This window comes from Panicum virgatum, chromosome 3N, assembly GCF_016808335.1.
Source record: "Panicum virgatum strain AP13 chromosome 3N, P.virgatum_v5, whole genome shotgun sequence".
NCBI classification, from domain to species: domain Eukaryota; kingdom Viridiplantae; phylum Streptophyta; class Magnoliopsida; order Poales; family Poaceae; genus Panicum; species Panicum virgatum.
In genome coordinates, this window is record NC_053147.1 from 47700096 (window position 1) to 47717182 (window position 17087).

The window sequence follows — 17087 nt, forward strand, 5'->3', positions numbered from 1 at the left end:
TAGTTTTCAGCCACTATAAACAAGGTAAATCATAAAATGCATACAAAATTAACTAAACAAATCCAAGAAAATTATCTAAGATACTAGGCACGAAATCAAAGCTAAAAAAACTGGTTTTACTATTTTCTCACTTTCCAGAAAAAAGTTCAATATTAAACCATTTTCAGATAAAGCATAAGAAAACAAGCTAAAACTTTGATAAACAGCAAGGAACCATGTGAACAAGTTTCACCACTGAAAACTACACCTCACAAGGAGTCTAAAAAAATTTAGTTTGAAATTTTTAAATCAATACACAAATAAATAAGCATTAAACTAACTTTTGCAAGATAAAACTATAGATAAATCTACAGAAAAGTAACATGCAAAAAAATATTTTTCTTGAGTAGATATACGCTAGAGGAATCCAACAAAACAACTTTCACATTTTTCGGAATTACACACGAATTTCTATGGATTTTGCAAGATTGCAGACAAAATAAGCATCACAAAACCCTAGCCAAAATGCTAGGTGCACCCACAGCCAGCCAGCCCTGAGGCTGACAGGCGGGGCCCATGGGCCAGCGGCCCACCCAGCCGGGGTCAAGGCAAGGCACGCGCCTTGACCCGCGCGTGGGCACGGCCACGGGGTGCGCGTGGCGCGACGCTCGCGCGCACGCCCGGCGACGGCGGCACGAGGCGGCGCGGCGAGGCAGGGCCAGAGCGGGGGAAGGGGAGGTGTCCACAGGGTGGAGGAGGTGGCGGCGAGCCTCACCGGCAGCGGCGCAGGCGAGGAGCGGCAACGGACGGGCGGCGCGACGGTGTTGGGCGGCGGCGGGCGGACCAACGCAGCGGCGGCCCTGCAGGGGAGAGGAAGGGGCCGGATAAGGAGGGGAACGGGTCGAGGAGGGGTAGGAGATGCTCCCCCCGCGAAGAATCGACGAGGGACTCAGCGAGGGCGACGAACCGCAGCGGCGGCGGCGCTCGGGGCGATGGTGGCAATGGAGGATTTGGGGACGAATAAGGCTAGGGTTTGAAGGGGAAGGGGCCGGTCGGGCCTTAAGGCGATGAGAGGAGTGAGGGGGTGACACGGAACGTGAGGATGACCGGCACGTGTTACGAGGATGGACGCCGGCGATGGGGCGACGCGTGCGGCGCCGAAACAGAGCAGGGAGGAGGGAGGGAAGGGGAGGCTGACAGGCGGGCCTGGCGAGGGAAAAATTTATTTCTCTTTTTTTTTCTTGGGCTGTGACATGCTGCCTAAAGTAAACTCCTATCGCCTGAATGGCAAAGCTAACTCCTGTCGCCTGAAAACAAAGGTAATTTCAGTCACATGAGATTTAGGACGTGTGAAGGAAAAGGGATCACGAAGATATAGATTGCAACAATCGACATCCCAATTTGAGCTACATCGCACACAAATGTTGATGGTCGCCAAAGATGCTCTCGTGGAAAGGGTCTCCGATCTGCACACACAGGGATTAGTACTGGCTTTGACATGCCAGAAAATACTTCATGACGCCCATTATCACTAAATATGGGGCACAAGCAAAAAAGAAGCTGAACTGGTTGCCTTAGCACCCAGCCATCACTAAATTTGGGACTGCCAATAAGCTGAAAACAATAGGTCACTAAATTTGGGACTGCCAATAAGCTGAAAACACCAGAAGGTACACCACTACTCAATTTAATTCTTTAACCTCTCACCATTATTACAAATCGTCCCCACTAACCGTCTCCACCAACGCGGGCTATCAAGCAGCAGCAGGGGAATAGAATACTAACTGACTGAAAACACCAGCAGGTACTCGATTTAATTTTCCAACCTAATGATTATTATTACACACCATCGCCACCAACACAGGCAATCAAGAAACAGCTGGGGGATAGAATGAAGGTAAGAAAAGGGGGGCACAACTGCAACCTGAACAAATCATCAAGAAACTGAACTATAAAATAATGAAACAGGGAAAAGAATGACGCAGCTACCAATTGGAACAACCTATGACCTATTTTGAACTACAACCTGGACAAATCATCAGAACCTCCAAGGTAAATCAACCAACGGAAATTAAATAGTCTGCAGATAGAAAATTGTATGCAGTAACACAAAAATAGGAGAAAGTATATCTGTATGGCAAAACCTTACATTGTACAGAACACCATCTTCATTACTAGTGTGATTTTAAGTCATCCAAAATAACACTTTTAATCTTCATTTGTAGCCTGTGAACTAAGAGCAGTCTAGATCCGGGAGGCAATGGACACAAATTATTTTGACTGAACAAAAATGGCCATGGCAAGGCAGCTTTTATATCTCAATGATATAACTGACGAAAGTTGAATATTTTTGATAAATTATGCATCTGATTAATCCACCAAAACATAAAGCTAATCATGGATCATTAGTTGCACAGATCCACGAAAAACAGCTGCAAGCTCTGTCTAGGCACGGGCAGGGCATTATAATTGTCAGCTAAAAATAAACTGAACCATCAATCAACAAATTCAGCAAAATCTGCCAAATAATTTTCTAGCTAATCTAGTAATCATAACTCTGCCAAGAGATGTTGTTATCTACAGCTACGCACGTACGTTGGACTCGGAGATTAATTAGCAAACAAAAAAATCCCCTCCTGAACACATGCACCCGTGGAGTTTCATAAAAAGAATACAATGCACCTGTTGATAATAGAAGAAAGCACAAAAGGGCCGGGCAAGGCACCTGAGGGCAGGGGCCGCGGCACTTGTCCTCTCTGCTGGATGCTTGATTCGGCATTTCGGTGTTGTTGCACGTCGTCGTGCATCTACTCATGGCCACCAGCTCGTCAGCCATGCCACCAGCTCGTCAGCCAGGGATGGGTGACCACGCATCAGGATCGATCCTGCCATCAATGAGAGTCACAAACTCATCACGTTAGGGACTGAAACAGCAGCCAATCGGATGAAATCTCACCCAATCCGGATTTCTTGGCTCATATATTAATTAATAATAAGGCAACAGATCAAAAGAAATCACCTGGTGAGGTATTTAAAGGGGGCAAGTGAAGAGATAAGATAATGGGAAAGATGGATGTGGGCTCACGGATGGTGAACATCGACGGAATCGGTGGTGGCCAAGCACAATGGCGTGGTGCAGGCCTGTTGCGTCGGGGCGCGGGGGATCTGCGATGGAGGGCAAGACATAAATTAAACCAGCAAATCCAGCGAGAGGAAAAAAACTAGATCATGATTCAGGTCACATGGGGCAGACAAGGACAATATAGATCAGAATCAGAATTGAGAAATAAATATCGCAGCGGAAGGGAGAGAGGAGGATGCGGCACCGGTGTCAGTAGCCTCGTCGGGAGGATGGTGCAGCGGCAGGAGCGCCGGGAGGAGGAGAGTGACATCGCGTTGTGCGGCGCGGGAAGGCGGTGCGGCGCCGGGAGGGCTGTGCGGCGCCGGGGTTGGGGGCGAATCTGGGGGAGGGTGCGGCGATGGGAGGGTGGTACAGCGCCTGGCGCGTCAGGAGGAGATCGACGTCGCGAGGAAGGTGCAGCGTTGGGGAAGGTGGTGCGGCGTCGGGAGGGCGGAGCGGCGCCGAGGTTGGGGCCGCATCGCTGACGGCAGGGAGGTGCGCCGGATCCGAGCTGGGCGGTAGGCGTGCGCATCGGGTGGAGATCGACGTCGCGAGGGAGGAGCAGCGCTAGGGAGGGTGGTACGGCATCGCGAGGGAGGAGCGGCGCCGGGGTTGGGGCGGCATCGCCGACGGCGGGAGGTGCGGCGGATCCGAGCTATGCGGTTTGGGTGGGGCGGCTTTGGGAGTGGGCTGGGCGCGTGTTCGGTGGTGGTGGTGGCGTGGGGTGGTGGGGTAAAAAACCGGGAAAAACCGGGAGGGGAACACTGGGCGGGAAAAAACAGGCGCGGCGGATTGGACGCGCTAGAATGCTCGGGTATGGAATAGCTTATTCCATACCCAGGTTATTAAATAGAGTTACTATATATATATACACACACACTAGCATTGATATCTGCACCCAAACTCTGTAAGTGCATTTATTCTAGAACGTAGGGTGTAAAATATACAAAAATTATAATAGATCTATTATTCTTATTTGACATTGGAAATATTATTATTATTTTGATAAATTTGGTCAAACCTAAAAGAGTTTGATTTGCTTAGGTTGTCTTATATTTCTGGTGGAGCGAGCAATCAAGTCCAAATCTGGAGACAGCGAGTATGTCCAAATCTAGTGAGATATATCGAATGCCAAAGTCCAATTGGATTTTGGATAATATCAAATCCAATCCCAGCAGAATAGTCACCGACGTTTTAGGTTTATAATACCGACTCAGCCGATCAGTAGTTTCGTCGGAGCTGCAGTAGGTAAACTCGTATCTAGCGAAAGCTGTGGCTATGGTGTCGCTGAGGCCATCATCACCCCATGAGCCCCTCCTCTTCGGGCACCAATCCTCCATCCTTCTTCGGCACAATCCACAGGTCTGCTGTTCCTGCCAACACGAACGCGACGTGCCGTACATGCTGCGCGTGGCGGCAGCAGCATTAGGAGAAGGGAGAAGCCGGTGGAGGAGAGGATCAGGGACACTACTACAAAAACGTTGATTTGTCCCGGTTGGGAAACCGCTGTTGTCCCGGTTTCCCAACCAGGAACGCCAGTCCGGGATAAAAGAGGTGTTCTTTTGTCCCGGGTCTGGCAACCGGGACAAAAAAATGACCTTTTGTCCCGGTTGGTAACACCAACCGGGACAAAAGGTGCAGCCAGCGCCCACGTGGCTGGCGCACTCTTTTGTCCCGGTTGGTGTTACCAACCGGGACAAAAGGTCTCTTTTTTTCATGTTTTTCTTTTCTCAATTCTTTTTCTATTTCAATTATACTTTTGCATTTCAATTAAACTTATGTATTAGAATTCAGTGTGTATGATCTTCACTAATATATACATATATATATAGTTACTTATATAATATTTGTCCTAGATAGTTTTCATATATAAATTAATTCACTCATATATATATATATATATATATATATATATATATATATATATATATATATATATATATGTATGTATACACATATCTATACATGTGAATTCCTTTACATATGAAAATTACTAGGACCAATATTATATAAATATATATACACATATATATTATTAGAGTGCTTATATATATAATACATACATACTCCATCATATTTGCATAGGTATATTCGTTCTTAATTACATAGTAGAATTCGCCTTTTGGAAATTTTATACATACATACATACATACTCATAAATAGAAATTTAATACATAGACACACATATATATTTACATAGATATATTTGTTCTTAATTACATATATACATGTATATTGTCATATTTGTTGTGATTGTCAATATTAGATATTACATCATAGTAGAATTCGCCTTTTAGATCGAGGACTTGCTCAACAATAAATCCGGAGAATTGTTCTTGAATCGCCATAATCTTTTCCTCCGGTATGAGTTTATCGCGCATCTCCCCGACCTATGGAAAAAGGGGATAATTAATTTCGACTAATTAAAATATGAGTTCAAATATTAACAAGTTTTTTACTTACTTCCTCCTCCCAATCTGTCCAGCCCTTTGGAGGACCTACCAGACCATGGATGTTCTCGCATACATAGTATGCGCACAATACAGTGCCTGGTTTTCTGCCTCATACACTTTAAGAGAGAAGAAATTATCAGGTATTTACATGAATATATAATAAAACTAATGAATCGTGCAACGAATCATCCAAGTGTGTACCGCAAAATCTGTCTTGATCTTCAATTCCTTGTCAAATTTGCCTGGATGATTTTTAGCAAATTCTTTCCAAACCCTGTGCATGATTAGAACAATTATAGTCAAGCAACAAAGTGATTTAAATTATAGGTCATCGACGGAGTAGTGGTAGAATTACTTTTTCATCATGTTAAGAAGATTTTCGTATTGTTCTGGAGGTCTCCTCAATGAGTCCATAACCACGAGTAGGCTCTTCTCGGGAATTATGAAAATTAGGACAAAGTGTTCACTGCAAGATTATACGGAGGCAGTTCTTGGTAGTTAAGGTTTAAACAATTCAATTACAGAATAGAAAGAGTTAGACGGAAGGAATCACTCACGCAAAGTTGTAAGAAAACAATATCATTTGCTTGTTGTGATGAACGCTTATGTACTTGAACAAGTTTTGGAATATCTCATCGGAATTGTCACGTAGAAGCCTCCAATTACAAGTAATTGGGTCGATGAAGCCGAGGTGAGAGTATCCCTTTCTTCTGCAAGTATGTATCTCCATTCTACATGATACCGAATAAATCAAGAGATCAGTATGTTGAGATCATGCAAAACAATACGTAAGGAGAGTAAAATACTTACAGAACCCAAAAGCTGACCATAGAGATGTCGAGGGCCTCCTGATGGAATAGTTGGTAAATTTCTTCCCAGTTTATCCATATAATGGCCTCCCCCCGTAAGAAATCGTCATCTTTAATCTTTGCGCCCTGCATGAAGATGCAATCGGCCATCGCACGCATGTAGTGCTGGTGCAGCTTATACATTTGCGTTGGAAGCACAGACACTACTTCGGGGGTACAAGAGTTTTGCCGATCTCAAACATCCATTTGACGACCACATCGGCCTTTGGAATATCTTCTCACCCTGCAATCTGAGCGGCCGTCAGGTTTGATTCTTTCAAAAATGTAACAAAGTCTTGTTCTTGCGTCGTCTGTCCCACTACGAGAGGCTCTATTGATTGTTTCTTTTGGGCTCCGAGCTGTGGAACGTCGGACGACGACGACTTTGATTGTCTCTTCTTTTTCTCAGTAGTTTTGATAATTGTGCGTTCGTAGTATGAAGGGGGTCTCTCGGAATGAATTTTCTCTTATTTGCTTCGCACATTCCCTTAAAAAATTTCAAATCTATCGAATTTATCACTTTCTCGGGCTCCAGCTTCGGCTTCGGCTTGAAGTGCTCTTTAACTCTTTCTTGAATTATCCGATCGCATTCTTCAAGGCTCATGTCCCAGGGTTTAATAGGAGCCTCCTTGGTTTTCTTCTCCTTTTCCTTCTTCTTTGGAGGCTCCTTAGCCGGTGCAGCTACCTTCTTTGCCGGCAGCCGTTTTTGCTTCTTTGCCGGCGGCGGAGGGGGTGACCATGGAGGCGACGGTGACGCTTGAGTGTTCATCGGCGCATGAGATGATGGTGATGGAGAATGTGCCAGTGAACCTTGCCGAGACAGTGCTGCCCTTGGGGAGTTTTGCGGAGATGCCGGTCTTGGAGAGGCATGCTGAGATGCCGGTCTTGGTGTTTGATCATCCGAATTTAGGCCAATGTAGCACTTATCCCATAGGATGTAGCCATGAATGGCTTCTGCTAGTGTCCTCTCCCCATCGCCTCCAGGAATATCAAGCTCGAGCGTCTCCCAACCCTGGAACACCTGCTCTACGCCAACTCTTGTGTATCTAGGCGGAATTTGCTGCCCGTGGTACACGTCGCCTGGTTCGGTTGGCATGGCGGTACCGTACGCAACAGTGAACATTAAGTTCTTAACGGCAGTCTGCAGGTCACAAGGTGTCCGGTGGGTGATCTCATCCACTGGAAATCGCTGCGGGGCCGACGCTTCAACTGCGGCCTGGATCCCCGTTGACTCGGCGACGGCGACGTCTGTGGAAGCGCAGCTGCTTTTCCGTTAAGACAGGTGATCGGCTGCGACACTAGGCTCTGGAGGCACCGTTTGCGCTTGCTGTTGCTGGCTCATTGCTACGGCCACTTGGCGTTGAACCTCTTCCTCCAGTCTTTGATCGTGTGTCATGAGCCGTTCCTCTAGCCTTCGCAAGTGCTCCCGCACATCATTGTTTCTTCTTTGCCGGCTTCTATATGAATCAATGTAATCCCTGAACCCATACTTCCACGGAACCACGCCTTTGCCTCTTGTGCGGCCCAGATGCTCTGGATTCCCAAGGGCATAAGTCAGCTCGTCCTTCTCTCTATCCGGCTGGAATGTTCCCTCGGCCGCTGCTTATATGGCCTCCTGTAGTCTCTGGGCTGCTCGCTGGATGTTTGGCCCATAGATGCAGTCACCAGTCAATGGGTCCAAGCTTCCCCCGTGACCATAAAACCAGGTCCTTGACCTTTCAGGCCAGTTCATGGTCGCAAGTTGGATGCCTCTGTCAAGCAGATCCTACTCCATCTTCTCCTATTTGGGTACTGCAAGCTTGTAGCCTCCTTGGCCTAGAGTGTGATGGTACACTTTCTTCGAGGCGTTGTCTTTGGCCTTCTGCACCTTCTGAAGCCCAAGCTCTGAAGACTTGTATTCCACAAATGCATCCCAGTGACCCCTGAGCTTTTCGAGCTCGCCGGTAAATACGGGTGTTCTCCCGGTCTTGATATATTTCTTCGTCAAAATTTTCTTGAATGATCGCAGCTGTTTGGCCATCTTACTCAGGGTCCAGCGCTTGCATATCTCTTCGGATTCAGCTGGAACCGTGAAGTTTTTCTTAAGCTCCCGCCAGCACCATTCTTTTTCTCTTTCGGGTACCGCATCCCGTTCCTCGCTTGGATTGGAAGCTTTCTAGAGCCTGAAGCTGATCGGGATGTGGTCCCTGACAATACATCTGGATTGTCTTATGAATTTTTTGGCGGCAGCTTCTGGAGCGATCGGTTCGCCATCTGGACCAACTTCCGTTATAATGAACCGCCCTTCCAGTTTTTTTGTTGGGCCTCGCTTCGTCTTTTTCTGCTGCGACGATGATCCAGACGGCTATAAAAAAACATTCATAGTATTCATATAGATTCAGATGAAAATATGATTGTCACTACAAATAAGTATAGTTGTGATATGTACATTAGCACTTTGTTCAGCAGCAGCGTCATCCTGAATAGATGGTGCCTCAATTCCATCACCGGACATATTCAAATATATGTCGGTATTGCTGCCATCATCAGTTTGTTCAGCGACATCTCCTTGACCTTCGCCAATCATATTCAACAGGAACTGTTCGCCTTCCACGTCTGTGTGTCGCGGGTCCATCGTAACTAAAATATGAATAAAATAAAACCCTTAAAAAATTATCTAAATAATCCACATATTTAGATCGGTAACGATCGGAAACTATCGGAAACGATTCGATCGGTATCGGTAACGATCGGAAATGATTCGGTCGGTATCGGTAACGATCGGAAACGATTCGGTCGGGATCGGAAACGATTCGGTCGGGATCGGTAACGATCGGAAACTATCGGAAACTATCGGAAAGGTTTGTGTGTTAGCGCGAGTTTGCGAGCTCGAGACATAATTAAAGAATAAATACATGATAAATTGAACTCTTTGAATGACATAAAAAATAATAAATACATGATGAATTAAAGTGTTTGAATGACATAATTAAATAATGAATACATCATAATAGAAATTCTCTCTAATTCTATATTTCCTTCTCTATTTCTCTCGAAATTCTCTCTAATAATATATCCATAATTTGTTGCTAATAATATATCCAAAATTGAATTCTAATAATATATCGAAAATTGAATTCTAATAATATTTCCTTAATTAAATTCTAATAATATTTCCAAAATTGAATTCTAATAATATTTCCATAATTGAATTCTACTAATATATCTATAATTGAATTCTAATAATATATCCAAAATTGAATTCTAATAACATTTGCACAAAATTTGCACCTAATTCTAATAATTGAATTCTACTTAATATATAATAAATTAAATTAACACTACTTATACATGATAATTGAATTCTAATAATTGAATTCTACATAAACATAAAATTTGAAAAGAAAAAAGAAAATGCGGCGGGCCACACTACTCACACAGGGCGGCGGGGAAACCTAGGGGCGCGGCACGGCCCTGGACGATGAGGCGGGGAGCTGGCGGCGCGGTGGCGTGCAGTGGAGGCCGCCGGGGGCGGCGAAGACGAGGGCATGCATGCGGAGTGGAGGCCGGGGCGATGAAGCCGAGGTGGCACGGGGCCGGGGCCGAGATGGCGGACGTCAACGGCGGCGGCGCTCGCAGGGACGACGGCGCTCGGTGACGTTGGGCTCGCGCGGCGGGGCTCTGGGCGGTGCCGTCGACGGCGGCGGTGCTCGGGGACGTTGGGCTCGCGCGGTGGGGGGAGCAGGGGACGGTGGCGGCACCAAAAGAAACAAGTGTTTGGGGGAAGGGCGAAGGAGGGAGGAAGGAAATATATGGGGGGGGGGGCTTTTGTCCCGGGTGGTGGCTTCACCCGGGACAAAATGTGTTTTTGGGCGGGCCGGGAAAATTCCCAGCCCGCGGCCCACCTTTAGTCCCGGGTGGATCTACCACCCGGGACAAAAGGGGCCCGTTTTCCCTCGTTCCCGCCTAATGTTGTGTTTGTTTTTGTTTCTTTTTACTTCTCTTTTGAAATTGGCTTTCATTTGTTAATTCAGTTAATAAAATTATGATTCCAAAAATTATGGAACAAAATTTCTTATCTCTATATAAACTTGATAAACGCAACAAAAATAATTAATTTTCATTCAAGTGATTGGGTCAATGAAATATCTAACTTTTTTGAAATCATATTTGTTATTTTGACCATGCAAAAATATATTAGGTGAATTTTTTTTTTCAAACTGTTGCTTTTCGACAGAAAGTGGATTCTATCACGATATTAACGTTTAAAAAGTGAATTTTAGATAAAATTAAGCAATTTCATGATATTAATGAGTAGTGTGTGAGTTTGAGAGATAGTGTGTGTTAGTGAGATTGTGTGTGTTAGTGAGAGAGTATAGTGTGTTAATGTGAATGTAATTTCATGAAATAAATAAAATTAGTTGAGTAATCCATTATTGAATGAAAATTATAATTTAGTCTAGTAATTAAGTGAAAAATATATAAAATAATATATATAACACATAAAGTATAATTGTACAGTACATATATAATAAAAGTATTCGAATTGCGATTATGTTTTTATACAATAATATAAAATGATTCAAGTACATTAAGGATTAGCGGTAACAGACTTTCTCTTCACAAATGTCCCTTGATTATGATCACGGCGCAAGTATGGAGCATCATCATTGGCTAGCATGATGCATGGATCAGCATTTACTTCGAAAGGTGGAATGGCAACAAAATTATTATATTCTTCTGAAAAGTCTGTCTTGTCCTCCACTCCAACGATGTTTCTCTTTCCTGATAGAACTATGTGTCGCTTAGGCTCATCATTTTGCTTGTTTATCCCCTTCTTTGGCTTGCTGGACATGTCCTTAATGTAGAAAACCTGAGCGACATCCTGGGCTAGGACAAATGGCTCGTCTCTATACCCAAGATTGTTGAGATCAACTATTGTCATCCCATACTCATCTTTTTGTTACCCCTCCTCCAGAAAGCTTAACCCATTGGCAACGAAATAGAGGCACCTTGAAATTGGGACCGTAATCCAGCTCCCATATCTCTTCAATGTAGCTGTAATATGTGTCTTTTTTTCCATTATTGTCCGTGGCATCCATACGAACACCGCTGTTTTGGTTGGTACTCTTTTTATCTTTGGCTATCGTATAAAATGTGTTTCCATTTATCTCGTACCCTTGGTATGTTAAGATATTCCAAGATGGTCCCCTAGCCAATAAGAACAGTTGTTCACTTATATCCATGTTATGCATTAGATGCTTCCGCAACCAGCTGCAGAAAGTGTTCATGTGCTCACGTGTAATCCATGCCTCAGACTTTTCCGGGAAATTGGAGAGCAGAATTTTCTTGTGTTCCTCGATATATGGGTCAACCAAGGATGATTGTTGAAGAACCGTATAATGCGCTTTCTTGAATGAGAAATCATCTGTGCAGACATAAGATTTCTTTCCTAATGTACCCTTTCCAGTTAGTCTCCCCTCATATCGCGATTCAGGGACTCCAATCGGTTTAAGGTCATCAATAAAGTCAACACAAAAGTCAATGACCTCCTCAGTTCCGTAGGCACTGGCGATGCTTCCTTCTGGACGAGCTCTATTACGAACACATTTCTTGAGTACCCCCATGAACCTTTCGAATGGGAACATGTTGTGTAGAAATACTGGTCCGAGGATATCAATCTCTTTGATAAGGTGCACTAGAAGATGTGTCATGATGTTGAAGAAAGATGGTGGAAATATCAGCTCAAAGCCAACAAGACATTGCACCACATCGTTTTGCAGCTTTATCAAAATCTCCGGGTCAATTATCTTCTGAGAAACTGCGTTGAGGAAGGCACATATCTTCACGATGGTTAACCGGACGTTATCAGGCAGAATCCCCCGCAGCACAACCGGAAGAAGTTCGGTCATAAGCACATGGCAGTCATGGGACTTGAGATTTGTAAATTTCTTCTCTGCCAAATTTAAGATTCCTTTTATATTGGATGAGTATCCAGATGGAACCTTTATACTGCTCAAGCAGTCAAACATGGTTTCTTTCTCTTCCTAGCTAAGAGTATAGCTGGCAGGACTTAAGTATTGTCGTCCATTATCTCGCTGTTGTGGATGTAAGGCATCTCGTTCTTCCATACGTTGCAATTCTTGACGTGCTTCTACTGTATCTTTTGTCTTTCCGTACACTCCCAAGAATGCTATCAGGTTGACGCAAAAATTCTTCGTGAGGTGCATCACATCAATTGCATGACGAACATCTAAGACTTCCCAATATGGTAGCTCCCAAAATATAAATTTCTTCTTCCACATGGGCGCCATTCCGTTTTCGTTCGGAACAGGTTGGCTACCAGATCCCTTTCCAAAAATAACTTCTAGATCTTTTACCATGTTGAAGACGTCTTTACCACTACGGTGCATCGGTTTTGTTCGGTGGTCCACTTGGCTTTTGAAATGCTTACCCTTCTTTCGTACTGCATGCCTGATGGGAAGAAACCGACGATGACCCATGTATACAACCTTCTTACAGTGAGTCAACCATATATTATCGGTATCATCTAAACAGTGTGTGCATGCTTTGTATCCCTTGTTCAAATGTCCTGACAAGTTACTAAGAGCAGGACAGTCATTGATCATTACGAACAGCAATGCTCGTAGGTTGAAGTTTTCCTGTTTGTATTCATCCCACATCCGTACACCTTTATCGCCCCAGAGCAATAAGAGTTCTTCGACCAATGGTCTTAGGTACACATCAATGTCATTTCCAGACTGCTTTGGACCCGGGATAAGCACTGGCATCATGATGAACTTTCGTTTCATGCAGAGCCATGGTGGAAGATTGTACAGACAAAGAGTCACAGGCCAAGTGCTATGACCACTGCTCATCTCACCAAAAGGATTCATGCCATCCGTACTCAAACCGAACCTTATGTTTCTCGCATCCAAATCAAATTCAGGGTACGTTCTATCTATTTTTCTCCACTGCGACCCATCAGCGGGGTGTCTCAACATCGAGTCTTTCTTGCGTTCCTCTTTGTGCCATTGTATCAACTTAGCATTATCTTTATTTCTAAACAGACGCTTCAAACGTGGTATTATAGGCGAATACCATATGACCTTCGCAGGAACTCTCTTCTGGGGAGGCTCCCCCTCGACATCTCCAGGATCATCTTTTCTAATCATGTAACGCAATGCACTGCATACGGGATATGCATCCAAATTCTCGTACTCGCCTCGGTAGAGGATGCAGTCGTTGGGGCATGCATGTATCTTTTGCACTTCCAGTCCTAAAGGGCAAACAAATTGTTTGGCTTCATACGTTGTGGCAGACAATTCATTGTCCTTAGGAAGTATTTTTTAACAAGTTTGAGTAATTCACCAAATCCCTTGTCGGATACATCATTTGTCGCCTTCCATTGCAGCAACTCCAAGGTGGTGCCAAGTTTCTTAAATCCATTTTGACAATCTGGGTACAACAACTTATGGTGGTCCTCTAACAACTTCTGGAACTTCAACCTCTCCGTTTCACTCTCACAGTCTGCCTGCACATTGTGCAATGCCTGCCCCAGATCGTCGCTGGGATCATTTTCTGCTACATCTACTTCGGGCTCTTCCATGGGAATATCATCATCGAATGCACCGATTCCAGCATTCCCGGGAAAGTGGTCGTCAAAATCTTCTTCTTCATTGTCTTCCATGGTAACCCCCTGTTCTCCGTGCTTCGTCCAACAAACATACTTCTCCATGAAACCATTTGCGAAAATGTGGTTGTGTAGGATTCTTGAAGATGAGTAATTCTTGTTATTGTTGCAATGAACACACGTGCAGCACATAAAATCATTCTGCTTGTTTGCCTCAGCCACAGACAAAAAATAATGCAAGCCATCAATGAATTCTTTCGAACATCGGTCATCATTGTACATCCATTACCGGTCCATCTGCATTTTAAATAAATCGATTTGAATTCTTTACACGTATCGAATAAATAAAATATATCAAACCTAAATTAAATTAAATGTAACATAACATGAATAATTAAAAGATATGCAATATCCATCATACATCTTGATTAATTAAAAGGAGTACTTAATCCATTACAGAACTTAACAAAGGAGTATTATACATGAAATTTAAAAATTCGGTCAACAACACATAGGTTTTCAACCGTCCTTGCGTTGGAACGCAGAATGCTCTAACGGATTTCTTGCTGGTGCAGAAGAAGATGGCGGAGCTGAAACCTCCGAGTTTGGTGGTGACGAACCGTAACGCCGCAATAAATCCTCAAGATCAAACGGAGGTTCCTCGCCCCTTGCCATGCATTCTCTATATTCTTTTTCCAAATAACGGAGCGCTGCCCTATGAAAAGCACTAGGTTTTTTGGACCGACGACCTGCTCGAGTTGTGCCCTTCTCTCCAGAAGGACAACGATCACCCCCATCGGTGCCACTCTCTCCAGCTGCTGAAGCCATATTTTACTGAAAAATATATTTATTTTCCACAAAATTATAAATTCTTACCATTACAATGCAAAAATTATTTACTATTACAATTACAATGATCAGATTAATAACTCTTGCAAATAACAATGAAATCATATAAAAAAGACAAAATGTATCATTAATCCTCAAGAAATCTCTAATTAATTGAAATAATTCTCTATAACTTCTAATTACTTTGACACCCTTCAGTTCCAGGAGTACACTCTTTTCAATATCCAGAAACCCTCTAGAAGAAAAATAAACCTTTATTTCTGAAAATGTATATGTCAGTAACCTCAACCCTGCGGTGATAACACTGCCTTTCGGGGGGATACGGTGCGGTACAAGGATGTCACCAATCGGCCAGTCGCAGCACCAACATTTACGATTAATAGGCACAGCACTTGGCACAGGCAGCATGCTCGTTGATATGCTCTCAGTACAACAACGGCCATGCTGACTGCGTCAAATGTTGTCTTCTTATCAATCGGAAGTGCTGGTGATGCGACCAACCAATTCGCGACGTGCTTATAGCGCATCGTGTATTCCCGAAAGGTAGTGCCATCACTGTTGGATGGAGATTAACGACGTATACTTGTTTCGAAATAAATATTTTTTTAGCTTCTAGATGGTTTCAATGTGAGCCTGAATAAATACATCACTAGAGTATCAGAATAATCCATTCATATTACAAAAAAAATTAATATACTCATTTCATTAATTCATTCTTGAATACAAAAATCAACTATCCACAATATGGTCATGTATACAAGTACATCACATGAAGTGTCTACACTCATTCTAAAAATTTCTACTATCCACATACTCATCTAAATCTAAAAGAAAATCACACATACATATGCAATCTAGCTAAATGTCCAAGAAATGAGCTAGCTACACATTTTCTCTATTTCTAAAGCATGAAATGAGCTATACAAGTCAAGGAAGAAGAGAAAAACAAGCCCCAAACGTTTAGCGCCGATGGATGGACGGAGAATCAAACATCTTCACAAATGTGGTGAAGAAATGAGCAAGAACTCCTCCCTCCCGAGCCGAGAACAGCAAGAAATAAGTGAGCTGAATGGCTCGGGCGGGGGGAGAGGGAAGGGGATAAGGGGGACCAAGGCCTTTTGTCCCGGTTGGAGACACCAACCGGGACAAAATGGGGGCCTTTTGTCCCGGTTGGTGGTTCCAACCGGGACAAAAGGGTACGCGGGCCTTTTGTCCCGATTGGATCCACCAACCGGGACAAAAGGGCCCCATTTTGTCCCGGTTGGTGTCTCCAACCGGGACCAAAGGCCTTGGCTCCCCGCTGACCCGGCTAGCCGTTGGACCCGGGACAAAAGCCACCTATTGTCCCGGGCCCAAAGGCTGCCGGGACAAATGGTCTGGAACGAAGGCCTATTCTGTAGTAGTGGGAGCAGCTTCTCAACGCCGGGCCGCCCCCGCAGCCATCGTCGTACGACACGGCATGGGTCGCCATTGTTCCGGCGCCGGGGTCCCCTCAGTCTTCGCGCTTCCCGAAGTGCGTGGACTGGATCCTGCGGAACCAGAGCGGCGACGGCTCGTGGGGGCCGCAGGCTGATGGCTCCGGCGACGGCCCGTGGTTACTGGGCAAGGACGCGCTCTCGTCGACGATGGCGTGCGTCCTCGCGCTCCGGACGTGGGGCGTCGGCGACGAGCACGTCGGCAAAGGTTAGTTCGTCCATTCCTGCTGCCGGCCATCGTCGGTGCTTTAATCGCGTCGTCCTCATGTCATGCCCCGATGCCTTGGCACGCAGGGCTCCGCTTCATCGGGCACAACGCGTCCTTGGTGACGGACGACAGGAGCGACACGCCGGCAGGGTTCAACGTCATCTTCCCCGGCATGCTCACTCACGCCATGGGCATGGGGCTGGAGATCCCACGGGAGAGCACTCGACTACCTGGATTCCCTCATCAGCAAATTCGGCAGCTCAGGTGCAGTGCAGAACGTGTCCTGCCAGCCAAGAAAAGATGGCAGAATTAAGGACACAGAGACTGAGGTTAGTTTCTAACATGTGCTAATGGCCATTTAATTTGCAGTGCCCACTGTGCATTCGCGGAACGCGTACTCCCAGCTTCGCATGGTGGACACGTTGGAGAAGATGGGGATCTCTCCGGGCTTTTCCGGTGAAATAGACAGCATACTTGACACCATATATACAGGTAGAAGTTACTTGCTAGTTGTGTTGTGATATATGTTGAAACTTGAAACC

The 17087-nt window shown here is 44.8% G+C and overlaps 1 protein-coding gene across 1 annotated transcript; it reads left to right on the plus strand.

Moving 5' to 3' along the window:
- The first annotated feature begins 3330 nt into the window (after positions 1–3330).
- Positions 3331–16858, plus strand: LOC120667845 (dolabradiene synthase KSL4, chloroplastic-like). The gene is made up of 3 exons (XM_039947840.1): positions 3331–3414; positions 16266–16545; positions 16632–16858. Exons 1-3 carry the CDS (start codon positions 3331–3333, stop codon positions 16856–16858), a joined length of 591 nt encoding a protein of 196 aa, XP_039803774.1.
- Positions 16859–17087: the final 229 nt, after the last annotated feature.

Excerpts from the sequence above, each read along its gene's own strand:
- LOC120667845 (XM_039947840.1), top strand. The coding sequence starts at position 3,331 with ATGGTGCAGCGGCAGGAGCGCCGGGAGGAGGAGAGTGACATCGCGTTG. Across the intron at positions 3,415-16,265 it reads GGTGCGGCGCCGGGAGGGCT|TGGGAGCAGCTTCTCAACGC; the intron begins GTGCGGCGCCGG and ends ATTCTGTAGTAG. Across the intron at positions 16,546-16,631 it reads CGACGAGCACGTCGGCAAAG|GGCTCCGCTTCATCGGGCAC; the intron begins GTTAGTTCGTCC and ends CTTGGCACGCAG.